The 17428-nt window shown below is 46.7% G+C and overlaps 1 protein-coding gene across 7 annotated transcripts in view; it reads left to right on the top strand.

Annotated features, from left to right (window-relative positions):
- Positions 1–17428, top strand: part of frmd4ba (FERM domain containing 4Ba) — a 39370-nt gene that overhangs the window by 8511 nt on the left and 13431 nt on the right. For 3 of the 7 annotated variants that reach the window (XM_060070187.1, XM_060070186.1, XM_060070184.1), the window contains exons 1-11: positions 2995–3171; positions 6014–6079; positions 6265–6359; positions 6668–6760; positions 7383–7467; positions 8423–8479; positions 8773–8795; positions 13787–13870; positions 14722–14787; positions 15320–15377; positions 16200–16286. In XM_060070187.1, the coding sequence (XP_059926170.1) occupies positions 3022–3171; positions 6014–6079; positions 6265–6359; positions 6668–6760; positions 7383–7467; positions 8423–8479; positions 8773–8795; positions 13787–13870; positions 14722–14787; positions 15320–15377; positions 16200–16286 (864 nt within the window). In that variant the 5' untranslated portion in view covers positions 2995–3021. Of the gene's footprint in view, positions 1–2810; positions 3172–6013; positions 6080–6264; positions 6360–6667; positions 6761–7382; positions 7468–8422; positions 8480–8772; positions 8796–13786; positions 13871–14721; positions 14788–15319; positions 15378–16199; positions 16287–17428 lie in introns of those variants that run through there. The other 4 variants (XM_060070190.1, XM_060070185.1, XM_060070188.1 and 1 more) reach the window with 4 other exon arrangements.

Here is a 17428-nt window from a genome sequence, read left to right as displayed (position 1 = left end):
TAAAGAGGGGAATCGCAGCTAGGCCAGTAATGACACATTTGAGACTACGCGAGATAAATGCATTGGCTAAGTTCTCTGCTAGTGTGCCAAGAAATATGGACGGTATAAGTTCTCCATCTGCTGGCCGTGAATAAGAACTGCAGCAAATCAGAACGACGGGAACATAATAGCAGAGTTGACAAGCGCAACAATCGATGTGTGCTGCCTGACTTGGAATGTATCTCGATGCATTATTGCGTCTTGGGGTAGCAAAAATGTGCAACAACACGTCGTTCAGGATGTAAGCTGCACAGTCATCAGCATGTTTGAGACATTTGAGTTGGGCTTGACAGACTGAAGCCTGAGGTCATGCTGTTTACTGCTGTGGTGCCAGGCTGGGGACAGAGACGGAGAGCTCAGAGTGGTTCCACTGCAATTTCCTTGACAAGGGGTTGCTGCAAATGGCCGCAAAATGTTTTTTATTGAGGAACAAATGTGTTACATTTACAAAAAATATATAGAAAGGCTTGTGTAGGCTATAGGCTCTCTATTTGCCTTCAAATTGCCTCAGGAAAACAGATCCTGTTTTGAACTCATTTAGCATTAGCAATTAAATTTATCCTTTTAATGATAGCATGCTAAATTTGGAACCAGGACAACAGTGGTCTTTAAAATCGAATCCTGTGGCGATTTGGAATGAATATTGCTCTCTGAGCATTTGTTTCGCCAATCGCAACCACTAACTGAATTTTAGCGGAACACGCGACGCGCGTGTGGTGGATAAAGAATTACTTGTGCCCGACACATCTGCTGTCGTCACGGCTGTTGTCACTCAGGACAGCTGTGTCCGGCGTACACGTGCCTCTCGTCTTTGTCCTAATTGATTCTGTTCACTCACGGTCTCGGCTGCGCGGCCGGTCTAAATATGGATGCCAAATGAAATTGAACCTCCAGAAATGGATTCATCCACTTCCTGCGGTGACATTATGCGAATGTTATAGCATTAGTGCTGGGTGATGTTGCCCTATCCATTTGCTGAATGCTTTTTGATAAAATTATACCATAAACATGCATGTTTGCACTTCGGATCGACGACTGTGTCCAATGAGATGTCTGCAATTTATTTTGCGCTGTCATCCCTGTACTACAAAGTTCCTTTTCAAAATGTGTTCTGCACAAGGTTCTAGACACAAGGTCATTCAAGGCAGAGTTTTCTCAAACCGTGGGCCGGGGCCTCATGTCACTGGCCCCATGTCACTGGGCCATGGAGCTGGGTCTCCTGGGAATACAACATATAGATATACATCCCTCTGAAGACTGATTGAACCAAAGCTCTACATATATTCTGTCTTATTAACCTATGAGAAAGGCTGGTGTAAGGCTCCATAGAGAAATAACCGTTTCATACAGTACATGACTCAAGGTCTAAAAGGAATCAACACATAAACACATTTGCATAATGTATGTTAATTGCTCATGGTTTCATTTCAAATCTTCTGCAGCTGCCAATGTTCAAAGGAGACCATCCTAGTCCCACAGGAAAAGCAGACATACAGCAAAAGCTGTCACCTTTGCTGTACAGATGCAGTGGCAGCATAGTCAGTCATGGCTAGGGGGTTTGATCTCGCAGCCAAAAGGTCCTGGGTTCGATCCCCCAATGGTTACAGCCTATTATAGACCAGCTAATGTCATTTATCTGAATTCAATTCACTGTAATTAGCTTTAGATTAAAGTGTCTCTAGTTAGTGATTTAATGGTAAATTAACATGGTATGTTTAGTGAAAGCAGAGGTCCCTCTGCTTCTACCCCTGTTTGCCGACTGTTGTTGTCAAGGATTCCAGGAAACTGTTTGTGTGTTTGACGGGTCACACAAACAAACAGCAGGATATGGCTTCCAGATGACACGCAGCGCCCTGTAGACGACCAGGGCAGCCCTCTGAGCCCGGTGCGTATTTTGTCTTGTCTCGCTCGTTTTACTGAGGAAGAGTGAGTTTTACTGAGAAAGCATCCCAGGATGCTTATGCAGTGCAACCATATAGGGATATTTACTGGAGGCCAAAGGGGCTTCCCGTAGGAAAGGTCAGTGGGTGTGGTTACGTTGCTCTCACCAAGAATTATCCCCAGGCACATATATCACCTGTCCCTATGCAACGATGAGCAATTATTATTATTTTCCACAGTAGTTAACTTGAGCCGGAAATAACAACCTAGCTGCTGAGAAAATGACTGATGGGCCGTCCCCCCAGGCAAAATGAACATTGTATGATGCCGAGATACAGCAATAAAAAGTAATAAAGGGGATTTAATCATTCCGAGGCTATGCTACATGCTTTCTTAATGAAAAACTCTAGAAAGCGTTCTAAGAATATATTACCCCCCCCCCCCCCCCCTCAATAAAAACAAACAAACAAACACACCAAAAAATAAATAGCAATGGCAAGCACATTTCCACCAAAGCACTAAAATAAACACAACCACTACAACGGTTTGTGGTCGAGAATGAGTCACACCCCAGCCAGTTCCCCTGGTCAGCCTGGGTGTTGCCTGTGTTTGTATACAAGAGGGACTCAGTGAGTTCCCTGTATGCTCCGATCCTGGTCCCTTGAACTACACCTGCATCCACTGAGGCTGCGTGGTGATGAGGGCCAAGTCTGACACCCACCCACACACACACCCATCCACACACCAGCTCTCCAGACCTCCGCTTCTCTGGGAAAATGACCTCATCTGAGGGTCACAGTGGAACGTTCTGTTTTTTTTCTATGGTCTTTGCCATTAAAACACAAGCACACAACAGCCTCCAGTGAGAGGCTGTGGTGCTCAGAGAAAGGCGCAGCAGAGGACGGCTGTGTTCACTCACAAGGGCCGAGGTCGGGGAGGCACATTGGAGCCCTTTTACACCAGCATCACCGGTCGTCACCTCTGCTAAACGGTGGGCAATCCGAGCTTCAAGGTGCAGCTTCAGTTTCCGTCGGTCGGCGGTCGGTAGGAAGGCTGGCGAGCAGAGGGAGGAAGGCACTGCCGGCCCTGGCAGTGCGCATCATGTCTGGGGTGGAAGACCTGGTGGCGTCTAGCGGCCAGCTAGCCTGGTCCCTGGCCCAGCAGAGCCTGAAGAGGTGGTACCAGCGGGGGGTCGTGGTCCCTTGCCGACAGCTGATGGACGCCTGGCTCCAGGTCGGAGGATGCTACCAGGTGGGGCCGACGCTAAACCGATTGATCAGAGATGAGGATGAGGATTGCTTGCTTGTTGGGGTTGGATGGGGGGGGGGGGGGGGGGTGGTTTTGATTTGTTTGACTGACTGCGACGATTGGTACTTGCTCGTTGCCAGATGTGTTGGGTTGGGTTTTTTTTAACGTTCAAAATATTCATTTAGTTTGGATTCCCCCTTTCAAGTCAAGTTGAAGTTGACAATGTGTGATTTAGTGCTGACTCGGTCAGCACTAAGGGCAGGTGTGGGTGCACGTGTGGGTGTCTGTGTGTATTTTTAACAAGGGTCTGAGAGCACATATGGAGCTGATTAGAGAGAGGCATGTCCGACCGTTTGATCAGTGTCCAGCTGGAAGGGGCCTTTGAAATGCTGCTCACTGTGGAAGACCTGATCAGTTTTACGGAACAGGAGGGTCCAGTTGTTTAGGTTATTTATTTTCCATTCTGGTGAAGGTTTCTCGGTTTGAAGCTCAATGTTCATTGTCTACCTGTATAAGGCATCTTGCTCAATGACGCCTACATGCAGAGGTTAGACTTGTCATGCATCAGAAAAGGTTGCCTCACACTATTTCCCAGAATCCCTCTGTGGCTGTTCTTCTTCCACTTTTGAACACTTTCTGTCTTTAGCCTCTGGTGACGGTAATGTGAAAAATTAATCATAGAACCCAAAATGTTGGTTGGGATGGAGGCTGGGGAGGTGGAAGGGGAGGTTTAGCTGAAGGGTTTGTGGTATCCGTATAGGCTGGGTCCCCTGACCCCTCTGTGGGTCAAAGTGAAGGCTTGGGGGGGGGGGGGGGGGGGGGGGGGTCAGGGGTGGGGGGGGGGGGTCATGTGAAGGCGGTAGCATCAGAGAAGCCAGTCAAGTAATGGTGAGGGATTTTCAGGGAAAGGGCAGGACCTCCCCAATCATGGTCAGGACTTAGCGTTGACCTCCCTTTTTTAACACCATGACCTGCTCTCCAAGGAAGCCCTGCCCTCTTCAAACCACGGCTGGGCCCAGCGACGGCGCTTCACTTCTAGAGCCAGTTGGCCAGATCAGCACTATAGCTTTGGTTTCCAGGATTTTAAAAACATAGTTCTGTTTTTTGAATGAAATGCTAAAAAGGTAAATGAGTGCTGATTAAATAAATATTTGACTCATCCAGAGGATCTAACGAGCCTTTCGTGTTGTGGTATGGTTGTGATGTCACCGAGACATTAAACAAAGAGGCATTGATTAATTGATCCAAACGAGTATTGTGCAAAGAGCCTTGGACACAATACCTTGTAAGAGACACTAGGGGTGACTGATTCATGCTGGGACAATGGTTCTTCTCTAACCGACCGCAGTAACAATTATTTGATTTAACCATCCACTCAGAATTCAGCTCTTTGTCCGTTGGTTCAGTTATTCTTCCCTCTTTTGAATATTCATTCATTCAACGGATTCGGATTTGGGCCCAATCTGCAATCTTATGCTATATGGTTTATTATGTACCCACTGTTACTATGGAGATATGGTGCTTTCATGTCCTTTTAGGAACATATACATATGGGAAAAATACCTGGGACATTGAGTCAGTATGGTCGACATAGGATGTAGAAATTATGCGATTCACAGATGTCAAAGAAGTTAAAACCATATACCAAGTCAGTGCGGCGGAGACTAAAACAAGCCCTCAGACTTTCCGTTGTCTGAGGAGTAATTCATGGAACAAACGTAGAGACCTTTGTACAAAAAAATGAAAAAGTTAGTCATGTCTATAAAAACGACGGCCAGCTCTGTTGTTGTTTTATGGGCCAATGTGTCGTGGCGGGGCAGCCCTTAACACCAGACCTTTGATTGAGGCCCACCCGTCCTGCGGTTGCGCTTGGCGTCAACACCCAGCCCTGTTTCCACGACCACAGAGGCACCGGGCAGGCCGCCGCGGTGGTACACGCACACCATGTGGTTTCCACTCTCACAGATGGTAGTGGATGTTCCTGATGTCTCTTCCCGTGCCGGGCCGGCAAGCACTCAGTCACCTGTTAGGCCAGGCTGTACAGCACTCTCAAGGTTTTCCGAGTTTTTCCTTTTTTACTGAGAATGGGAGAAAAATGTGTTGATTTTCTTTCTGATAGTTTAATCAATTAGGAATCTCATCAAAGCAGTCCTTGAGTTTTTTAATTTGTTTTATGAGAAGACACTAAGACACTTTTCGTTATCTGTCTGCTTATCCTATTTAAAGAAAAAAAAGTTAGTGATGAAAATCAATGAGTTTGACATGATGTGTGCGTTATTGTTAAGATAAAACAAAATGTTGTTGGAAAATATCCCCATGAAATCACAAGGTATTCCAATTACTTCAACCAGTCACTCTTCTGAGCCGAATGATACGTAAGCACCCAACAAACCAGGGGTACACTCTCAAAGCGGCTTCACAGGCTGACATTCTGGGACACCACCCACTAGGCAAAGTTGCCCTGTACCGTACTCAAGTACGATTTACCCCCCCCCCCCCCCCCCCACTGTGCCGCTGACCTGAGCTCACCCAAGGCAATCTCAACTGGGCCTGAGTACGGTTGCCTCTTGTACATACGTATGCGTATGCACGTGTCTGCTCATCAGTATCTGTACCCCGTGGCATGAGCACAACTCTCCGAAGTGTGCTGAGGCCAGGAATTGAACTGTACTTGAGTACGCGTGCAGCGGCTCACACTAGCCAAACGATGTAGACTTTAGGGGGCAAACGTACTCGGGCACGGTACAGATGCCCCCCCTGTGTGAGTGCACCCTCAGCCCTATCAGAGAGGAGCCACAGGGGCTTCTGTAGCTCAAAACCCTAATGAAAGCGTATTTTTCTGCAGATGACGGAAGGCCGCCTGTGCCAGATCCACCTGCTGGACGACAGGAACCTGGAGCTGCTGGTACAGGTAGGAGACCGCACCTGCATTCTACTTCCTATTGGTCAGGCTGTTATATGTCTGTGATGCATCAGAGTCATTTCAGGGTAGGAATGATGTTTGGTTGCATAGCAGGTTACACTGTACATGTGAAGACGTGGTCGATAGGATCGACACATAATTCTTTTAAAATCCTTTTTTTCGTCTTTTTCCAGCCCAAGCTCCTGTCCCGCGAGCTTCTAGATTTGGTGTCTTCACATTTTAACCTCAAAGAAAAGGAGTACTTTGGGTTAAGCTTCATCGACGACACGTAAGTGCATTTATAGTCTGCTTTACACGCTAACATCGGACAGCAAGTTAGTTATCGTGGCATATTTGCAGCCTTGCTGTGTCATAGTTTGTGTTGATAGACTTACTATTACACATCCTTTCAAACCCTGTTTCAAAATGGTCAGGCCTACTTCATGCTAATTAATAATGTACAATAGAGGATATAGGCTTGGTAGAAGACAATTGGCTGCATGCCACGAGCTACCATCTTGGTTGTAAATGCTTGCAGAGTGGGGGAATAATGTCCATAGACATCGACATCACGATAACTTGACTATCTCTCCTCAGTGGTCAGAACAACTGGCTGCAGTTTGAACGTAGAGTCCTTGACCATGACTTTAACAAGAAGAGTGGCCCTTTGGAACTGCGCTTCCTGGTCAGGTAAGGTCTCTAACAGCAGGAGTATGGGGTTTGTGCATCACAGTGTCAAATTACAATGCCTACCGCCATTTTGGAAGCATATGGGCATCGGGATTGTCTATTATGTTGGCAGTAATTTTTTTGTTGGTCATGTTTTAGTAATGCATCGTGAAATGAATTGCCATTATGAGGAAAAATTGTTGTGTTTGACACTGCCACAGTGTTTCATTAGCATAGGCCATAGGCCATTTATTGTGATTTAGCATTTTACAATATTACTACTCCCTTGAGTCCTCTCAAAATCCACAAAATCTCTCACAATGCATTCTAATGTACCCGCCCTATAGTAAAATAATGCCACTCTCTTGAAATACCCGTTTTGTTTACAATCATACAACCTTCTAACTGAATAAATCAATAATACGATATGGTTAAAAATAAGTGGATGAATGCCTAGAAGTTTTCTTTTACTTTTGAAATGGTAACTGTCATGATTTGATAGGGAAATTGCTGGGGCAATAGTAAGTCGTGTCCAGAAGGTGGCAGCAATCAACAATGTTTTAGTTATCTTCACAAGGCTATAATTGGCTTACGATGCTCTATCAACACAGGCTTAGATTTGAAGTTTATTTTTTGTTGACAGATTGTACATCGAGAAGATTACATTCTTGAAAGACAATACAACGGTGGAGCTATTCTATCTGAATGCAAAATCTGCTGTGTGTAATGTAAGTCTTTGAGCGTCTTTTAAATATTATTATGTTCATATTATGTTCTTTAGAAAATATTGTACTATATGTTTCAGTTGCTCGAGAGCTCCCAATACATCTGAATCCACTGTGTGATAAAATAAACTGTACTTATCGATTCATTACTAGCTTATCAGGTTACACGTAATAGTATTTATTTGAAGGGCACATGTGGGGAGGTGAAGTGCATTTGTAAGAAAATATTGAACGCAGAGGTTATTTTATGCTTGGTCAGTCATCCTTCATTTTATGTACAGTAATCCTCACTCACTCACTCACTCACTCACTCACTCACTCAGTCACACACAACCCTCTGAAAATGTGTAATTCAAGTATTACATGGAGCAAAGGAGGCGTGGTAGGCTACCAACCGATTTGTTTTATATGAACGCCTAAACAGGGTCTTAGCTGTGAACGTTCGTGTCAATAGGACCTTGAAGTCCTTTTTAAATTATAAAACCGTTCCCCTTTTAAACGTTTGTTTTCATCGCTATTAGTAATTAATTGTGTGTTTCTAGACTGCACGCGGTCAGGCAAGTCTTTGTAGTATGTGGCAATGCAGACTTTTCGCGGGGTGGCAGACTTGTCTCCACGGGAGACGGGAGATTGTTGAACCTGCTCTCAGAATGTACCATTTTCAAAAAGGGGTGTGGTGTAGTTTAATCTATAACGTCCGACCAAACTTTGGTTTTGCACTAAACAAACTAAACATTGTTATTTTAATAGTTTACTGCTATATGGAGGATTACCTAAACGTACCTTTACACATTTAATTATTCAGCATTTTTAACCGCAACCTCAATGTCAACGACAATGGTTCAGTCGGTAACAGTGGGACGAGGTACGGCGGGGCTGAGAAGATTTCTCTCAAGTCAAGTGTTTCCGATGTGCTAAGCCTGATTTTCCACCTACCGTCTCTCTCTTTCTACGCCAGGAAACCATTGAAGTGGAGAGCGAACACGTTTTCAAATTAGCGGCATTGGCGTTGCAAGTAAGTACACGAGACGTGGCGCGAGTGGAAACGGCGTAATCGTGAACCCACGCGCACGGTCGAGCCATTTGAAAGCAGACGTCCACGGGACAGTCCGGTCCCGCTATTGTTAAATCAGTGTGGTTCGTTATTTCTTATCCATTGAACCCACTGGTTAAACATTTAGTAGCCCATTACATGATATTAGGACGAGCTTGTCGTAGTCGGCGAGCGTTGTTTTAGTTTTAGTTTGAAAGGGTTGATGCGTGACGCTGTCGTCCCACTTGACTCATTGTGGGACTTTCTTTTCGTAGGAAGCCAAAGGAGAACACACAAGGTAAGCATCGTCTGTCCTCTCTTAACTCTCAAACTGTGACTCGTTGTTTATAGTTTATATGTGTTTATAGTGGCTCAATCTGAACCACGTAATACGTTTCCAATGTTTTTGTTTAGAAATAATGGCAGTGGAAGAAAATAGTTTTTTATGCTGAACTGTTTGCTCAGTGTAAGGTTTCAAGCCATAGCTGGGCTAATCGGTAATGTTCAGCTTCATAGGTTAAGCTTTAAGTTGAACTTCCCTTAGGTTAATCATTGTCTCTGTGTTGTGCTAGAGTGACATTGAACCGAAGCCTCGGTGGTCTGGTGCTATCAACGTGTTATGGGTTTTTCTCTTGGCAACATACCTACGTTCTTCCACTTGTGTGCTTAGGTCCGTATGGTTGTGTGTTAAGCTTTCGAGGGCTGGGAAATGTGTGTGTGTGTGTGTGTGTGTGTGTGTGTGTGTGTGTGTGTGTGTGTGTGTGTGTGTGTGTGTGTGTGTGTGTGTGTGTGTGTGTGTGTGTGTGTGTGTGTGTGTGTGTGTGTGTGTGTGTGTGTGTGTGTGTGTGGTTGTACTATGTTTTGGGGGTTCTGCATGGACTACTGGGACTCATTAATCAAGTCACCAGGAGAGATATTTATTTATATTTTATTGCTCTAAGCGATAAGAGAGAGTCGTGACCTTGTGATTAGAGTGTGTAGTTATTAGTTGGACCTTTGTTGTCCAGAGGAGTGAAGGACGCAGACCAACGCGGCCTCTGTCCAGTAAACATAACACCTTCCTCACTGAACGACAAAGCACGGGTGCCACCATTGTACCCAAAAAGGCCTATGCGCTTTATCACAAACACAAAGCTTAGTGCTCAGTTAGGAGTTATACATGTATGGTTTGAATACCCATGCTACCTTCTTTTATTCTCAGTCACTCCAACTCACTCTCTTCCTTTTCTTCTCCTGCCTCTCTCTCTCTCTCTCTCTCCCTTTTCTTCTCTCACTCTCCCCAAAAAGTGAAATGCTTCTATTTCTGTTGTGTCACCCTATAATCTTTTACAAGCATGGCTGCTTTTGTGGTAATTAGTGATTGCAGATTGCTCGCTGATGCTCAGAGAACCTTCATGCACCAATATGTTTTCTGCTTTTATACCGCAACGTTTAATCCTCAAGCGTAGCCTGTGTGAGTTACTTCAGTTGTGACCCCTGCAAGTTCATGTATGTAGGTGTAGGGTTGGGCTGTACTTTGTCCCGTCTATGAAAGCACAATAAAGCAAAAGCTGCCAACATATAATCTGCCAGATTTCATCCATCTGGATGGATATGCATACTACAAGTCCTATTGCTTTCTTACTGAGATACCAGAATCATCTTTTTTGACTACTAATCCTGATTCAAAACAGGATGTTCTGAAACCCTTCCCTGCTTTGTGAACCCTTTTACATTGTCATTTAGGTGTGGAAATTCTTTGTGGATAAGGGCAATGTTGCCTGGACATTCAGTGTTGTAACAAAGCAGTGGTAGCACAATACAGTACTACAATCTTTTTTAGTCGTACAGTTCTCAAAACGTACAATGTTCCCATGAGTATGTTCATTACTACATTATGCTATCAGACTTCTTCCTTTAGCTTTTGTCTTGCGGAAGCAGAGGGCTAGTAGTGCAGCATGTGCGTTTCCTCTGAGCCAGAGAGAGGTGAAAGGTGGAGCGCTGGGAGATAAGTTGTGGAGGAGTGGATGCAGGCCTCCCTTCCGTCCAGCCGGGGCTTTGGTTGTCTAGGTGGGATGAGTCAGGCCCTTAGCCATAGTGCTGTTATTACACGGTCTTAGCACCGGGTTTTAGAACACACATAAAGCTAATGGTCACCCGTTCACGTGGTGGGTTTTACTGCTGTTTGTACTGTATAGCTTGACATTAACGCTGATGAAGAAAATGAAAGTGGTGCGTCTCTCCATTAGTGCTGAACAGCCCCTTTTTTTTAATCAAATTAAATACCAAACGTCGATTGCTTATAGTTTTCTTGACTGCTCGTCAGGACAAACTACTCTAATTAAGGAAATAATACTTGGCCCTGCTACGGGACTCTGCCATTATGGATGACATTTAATCAACGAAATGATGTACCGATTCGCATCGAAAAATAATCAGTGGATGACTGGCCCAAAATAATATACATAAGGGGCAGGACTGTAGCGTCCACTGACTGATGTATCTGGCAGCCTTCACTTCCACTTCCTCTATTCAATGAACCCTGGGAGAGCTTCCCTCTTAATCATTACACTACCTAGTAGCCACCCACCCCGTCTCTGCCCGCTGGAAGCAGCTGACGCATGCAAACGGCCCCCCACACGCTACGTGGGCACCCAGGCCATGCCAGGGCCCAGGGCGGGGCGGCTCCCTGGCGCAGGAGCCCCGCCACGCGGCGGGGAGATAGCAGACGTCCTAATGAATTCCAGACTGCTGACAGGGCGGCTGTGGAGCACATTGCCCTGGCAACGCCGGGCCCCTGCACCCCCTCCCCCCATAAAAACGTACACCATCAAACTGCCAGTGAAATGCCATGGCAGCAGAACCCACTCAACCCAACAGAGGTATCTACTGGGGGTGGGGGGCGCGGGGTGCGGGGGAGGGGCAGTGGTCCTGTGGATATTTTTTTTTTTCTTCCAAACCATTTAGTCCCGTAAACTGGTTCCCATAACTGTATCGTCATGAGCCTTGCTTCCACATCAGCAGATGTTAAATCCCATTAGTTTCAAGGGCCCTGAGTGAAGCAGACTGCCTGCCTTCACTTTCATGAAGGTCCTGTTTGGGTCATACGACAATTGGCCCAACAGGATTTACGGTAGTTATTTTATTTATGGCTAGGGCAGTCGACCTCCTGCCGAAAGGTACTGGGTTTGATCCCCATTTCCTTATGCCGCTTTTCCACTGCATGGTACCAGCTCGACACGACTCGACTCAAACATGGTATCTGGTACCTGAAGTGGCTGCTTTTTCTAGTACCGCCTTGCTCTAGGTTCCAAGCGAGCTGAGCCGATGCTAAAAGGTGACGTCGGCAGACGGCCGGCCACTGATTGGCCAGAGAGTGTGACGAAGTCACGAGAGCGACATGGCAACCATGCTGGTAACAGCCATAGCAGCGCCGCAGCCAACATATTCCACTTCTTCAACTTCTTCAACATGCCAGCTAATAATACGAACACGAATACCATCGCACCGATGTCCTCCATTGTTGTTATGTGGGTTCTGTCCATGTGTGGGTTGCGTAGGTGTTGTTTGCGTCGCGTACAAAAATACGTCACGGCCCTTTCGCGCAGCCGACCGTGCCCACGTCCAGGAGGTACTATTTGCGGTGGAAAAGGACCCGTGCTGCTACCGTGTCGAGTCGTGTCGTGTCGAGTCGAGCTACATGTGCGGTGGAAAAGCGGCACTAGCCTTCCCTTCTGGCACCTTTTAGCCAGCTGCCCCTATCGGCTCCTTAATGACATGTATTTGAATTCACTCTGGGTTGATATGGATAAAACATTCACCGGTACCTTATGATAGTACATCACGTGCAGTACATAGCACTACACATAGTACCTAGTACATCAAGTGTATTCTGGTTCATCTAGCCCACAGGCTTGAGTCCTGTCTGTGAGGCCTATAACTCAACTGGAGAATCATACAGGACTTGTCCAGTACCTTTCACCACTAGCTCAGTCTGCCAAGAGCTGCTCAATGGGGTCTGTTCAGGCCCCTGGTGCACCTTCCGACGACCCCATAGTCAACCGTTGTTTGGCAGTAATCGTAGAACCAGATAATGCCCTCTCTCTCCCTCTGTCAGACTACCTCTCCCTCTGTCTATCTCCCTCTCTCCCTCTCCCTCTAACACACACAACACAACACCCACCATGTCAGAGAGACTCACAGTTCACTATCACAGGCCCTGGCGCGCACACACACACGCACACATACACAGTTCACCACAGGGTGTTGGACCTATTATTGTGTTCATAAGCTCAGTGCTAAACTTTGTTCATACATCTGGCTCAATCATTGTTTAATCTGCACTGGGAAAATAACATACTATGGCTCTCTGGCTTTACATAAGATAACACTGAAGTACATAGCCTTCTGAGAACCTACCTTCAAGAACAGCACTTTCTTCTTCAACCTCATTTCAAAGAGCCATGAGTCAAAAGATAAATGAGTTTTGGCAACACATGAGTGGATCCCGTACCTAGACTTATGTGCACCGGTTGTCTACTAGATAAGAGAGGAGGAAGGGGAAAGAAAAATCGCCTGATGCTGCACCTTTCCCTCCGTTTTACATGTGAGTTATGGCTGTCTTGCATTAAGACATATAAATTCAAAGCACACTGTGAAAGCACAGAGACCTAGAGGGAGGGCTCTCCACTGTGGGAGGCTGGCTGGGGGTTAGCTGCGACACGTTTCTTCTTGTCACGTCGTGAGACTTTGGCCTCGCGGGAAATTTGAGTATTTGTATGTAGAGGCGCATGTCATTACACAGCAATAACATGCTAGCAATCACTCTACCCCGTTGGACCCTTCTACAATTGATTAATTCATTGAGCCTTGACATTGAATAGTGTTTTGTTAACTGGTAGGGGTTAGGCGTCTTGCTAAGGGATACCTACAGGCGGCATTGGGGTTTATAACTAGAACCTTTCGGCTGGGCGTTAAAAATTCCCAACCATAAAGACTAATCTACCCCTTGATTTGCAATCAAGATACATGGATGCGCAGACAAAGACATGCATTGATGATGCAAAGCTTTGAGAGACCTGCGTACTTCACCCCAGGTCAACCAGACAGGTTACAACCCAGAGCCCCTCTGCTGGGAGGCTGCCCGGCCCACACCAATAGCACCCTTCTGACCCGCTGTAACTCACTGTAGCTCAACGCGCCGTTAAGACGGACATGAGTTGCAGCTCTTATCCACAACAATGCCTTCAAGGTACCGCCTGGTCCATCTGCATGCATTTATTGTTCTTGTTTCTCTCTGTTCCTCTCCAGCTCTGAGACCGCCAGGGAAGACCTGAAGCAGCTCACCCTCCTGCCCACCAGAGTCCTGAGGGAACACCCGTCGCTGACCTACTGGTGAGACCCATCATATGCACCCCATCTGCTCCCCTCGGAGCAGACCAACACATGCATCGGTGTGGGGGGGGGGGGGGTTGGTCAACTAATCCTTGGGATTACACGGCCCCCCCGTAGATACCCCTGGGTCACCCAAGACCACCCTTGCCACACCCCCTGACAGACCCCCAAGCACTAAGTGGCGTTGATGGTCGTTAACACCTGGTTGCACAAAGCAATTTGTGATGCTGCAGGCCGTGAGGTGTGCAGGGCGAGAGGGGTTTAGTCTCTGGTGGGGCGTCTAATTAACCCTCATGCTTTGATAATTAAGTTTAGCCCCTCAACGCCCTGGCCTACATAAGGAAGGTGCATAAACCCTGCCCATCTGAAAAATATCTGTCTATATTCTGCGCTTACCCCTGCCCTTCTTACATTATTCCTAAACTTTGTCTAAGGCCCATCGCAACATGTTAAACCACAACACTTCAAATCAATAGGCAGTTTATTATAGTATGTCCTTTTGTGTGCATGTGTGTTTGCGTGTGTGTGTGTGTGCGCATGTGTGTGTACGCGCTTTGCCTCACGGTCTACCACCCATGCTGCAGTGAGTCTGCAATCCCTGCAGCCCTGTTAAAAGGAGCGATTACTGTGTGTGTCTGTCTGTGTGTGTGTTTGTGTGTCTGTGAGCACGAAAGAGAGAGTGAGCCAGAGAGCGATGGAGAGGGCAGTGAGTGCCATCGGCGGGCCAGGATGTATTTTCTGCATGAGCAGACAGAGTGGAGTTTTGGGAGGCCCGTCCCACACATTTTTTGTGGGGGCGGCGAGGCCCTTGATGGATTATTCATTTAAAAGTCTTATCTTTTCCATTGCAGCGAGGACCGAGTTATTGAACATTACAAGAAACTGCAAGGAGTGAGCAGAGGAGGGGCCATTGTTCAGTAAGTCAAAAGTTGCATTCCAGCTTTTGAGTAAGAATGGATTGTGATCGACCAGCCTGTTCCCGAGTGCCTGCTTATTGTTCCTATGTAATACTCACCTTTTATCAATAGCGATTATTATTTCCTCTTCAGCTGCTCTATGCTCTAGAGGAAGAAGGCGCTCTCCACTATGCTGGGAAGTCTAATTAATTAGGACAGGCCTCTTTTTAAACTGGGCAGTCAGCCAATGGGCTGGGGTGGGGGGGGGGGAGAGGTGCAGTCCTCTGTTATGCATGTGCTTTCTCTCAAAGCAGCCGTAACTCGAAGCATCAGAGGTCGAGTCGATCAATGTACCCCCCCCCCCCCCTCTCCCCTCAGTCTCTTGTGCGGCCACTGAAACAAATTGATGGGCGGGCTACTGTAAAACCGCTGTACTCTATGAATGGGCTGTGGCTTAAAACCCCCTCAGCCCGCCGTGTGATGGCCACTGGCTGACAGTGATGAAGTGTTTGACCGGCAGCATGGCCGCTAATGTCTGCCATTCTTCCTGAAGGTATCTGGCCCTGGTGGAGTCCCTGCCGACGTATGGAGTCCATTACTACCCTGTGAAGGTGAGCGAGGCGGCCGGGGTCATACAGTAGCTTAACCTTGCTCTAGCAGCTTTCAACATGCCCCGTGCTCTTCGTCTACTCCCATGTTACCAATGCATAAACGCTGACAGTATTGTACTCAAACACTCACACTGGGCCCTGCAGTGTATTTTTTGTTTGCAGTTTTATTGTGTGATAAAACTGTCCATGTCTAAGCCGGTGACATATGGTTATCAAAGCTACACGTGAACGGAAATATTTTGTGACTGTTAAACGTAGCTAACCCTTACCCTCGTCAAAACAACAAATTAATCTAGATTGTTCTTATAACATGTAAACAGGGCAGATCCAGGATGAAAGACATCTTAATGGGAAGGCTTTCAAACATAGGTTTACAGTTTATAGTTCAGTTGGCCACAGCTGAGGGTAACCCCTCCTTTGTCTTCTTGGTCACCACATCTAACCTGACTCTCCCTTACCTGGACTCATTAAAGCCCGGTGTCTGACGAGATCAAACAGAGGCATTAAAAATGACTCCGCCTGGCTGCACGGGGCCTTTTTTAAGGCTTCTTGAACGCATTTGATCTCCCCTTGTGTTGCTCATGCTCAGAGCATAATGGGGTAATTGCTTTGGAAACAACCCCATTTTCTGTTCCCCAGCCCCTTGCAATAAACCCTCTTAAAAGTGTGTGTGTGTGTGTGTGTGTGTGTGTGTGTGTGTGTGTGTGTGTGTGTGTGTGTGTGTGTGTGTGTGTGTGTGTGTGTGTGTGTGTGTGTGTGTGTGTGTGTGTGTGTGTGTGTGTGTGTGTGTGTGTGTGTGTGTGTTCCCACTCCTCCCTACAGGACAAGCAGGGGATACCCTGGTGGCTCGGGGTCAGCTACAAAGGCATCGGCCAGTTCGACTTACAGGACAAATTAAAACCCCGAAAAGTAAGTCCCGCCCCCTGCATCGACACTTGATTTCAGAGTTTTGTTCTCATTCACATAGTTCCCTCTGTGGAGTTTCAGTGTGGTTTTCTTGGCAAAATATTTGCAGGAGGAGGCGATCAACCTTGTGTGTGTGTGTGCTTCAGTTAGATAACTTACAAGGGCTCTTTTAATGCGAGGTTCCCTCGGCTGGTTAATAATCCACCAAACTGTAAATAGTGGTTTGAAAAGTTAAAACCCAATCAAGCAGAGCTCTATGGGAGCGATGGGAAACGTACAGAATCAAGGTTACCCACACAGCTCTAACAAGACCAGACCCTGAGCTCCTGACAGCCCGGGAGCTCTTATCCCCGTTTATGACTACACACACGCACAGGTTGTCACAACACAGGCTTATTAGTCACTTTCGATAGCAGCCCAATTCCAGTCCTTATTCCCTGTGACTATCTACATGACTGCTACTCTACTACTCCCTTCCTACCTGTTCCACATGGCAGAGTGCTGCTATGGACAAAGCTGGGTGTGGTGTCACACCAAATTCCACAGCATTAATGAGCCTGGCTCACTACAAATTAAAACCCTGGTTGGTGACTCTTTCTCTCTCACTCTGGATTGGAAGGTGTAATTATAGCAGGGGGGCCTTGGTTGGGTACTGTGCCAGTCAGGGATCATGATGGTGGGTTGAGTTTGTGTGATCTCGGGGCTGTGGTGGTTGGAGAACACACACACACACACACACACACACACACACACACACACACACACACACACACACACACACACACACACACACACACACACACACACACACACACACACACACACACACACACACACACACACACACACACACAGGGTGATGTTCCTCCGTAAGGGAGGAGGGAAAGACCAGCAATTTTTATTGCCTTTTCCTTTGTAGCTGTAACTCTTGTTATGATTAGCACAACAATAACTTAGGCTTTCAGAGAGTGAGAGAGAAGACCTCTATCATCTGTTGGATAGTGATAGTGCTCTTCCCCCACGCCCCTTTACTCCTCCTACCCCCTCCCTAGCATACTATTATCATTATGCAAAGCTGCTTTCTACTTTGTGGGAGAGAGAGAGAGAGGGAGAGAGAGACCCGAGTGTCTGTGCACGCTTTCAAG

This window comes from Gadus macrocephalus, chromosome 13 (assembly GCF_031168955.1).
Source record: "Gadus macrocephalus chromosome 13, ASM3116895v1".
In the NCBI taxonomy this organism is placed as follows: domain Eukaryota; kingdom Metazoa; phylum Chordata; class Actinopteri; order Gadiformes; family Gadidae; genus Gadus; species Gadus macrocephalus.
This window is presented reverse-complemented; position numbering and strand designations above follow the sequence as displayed.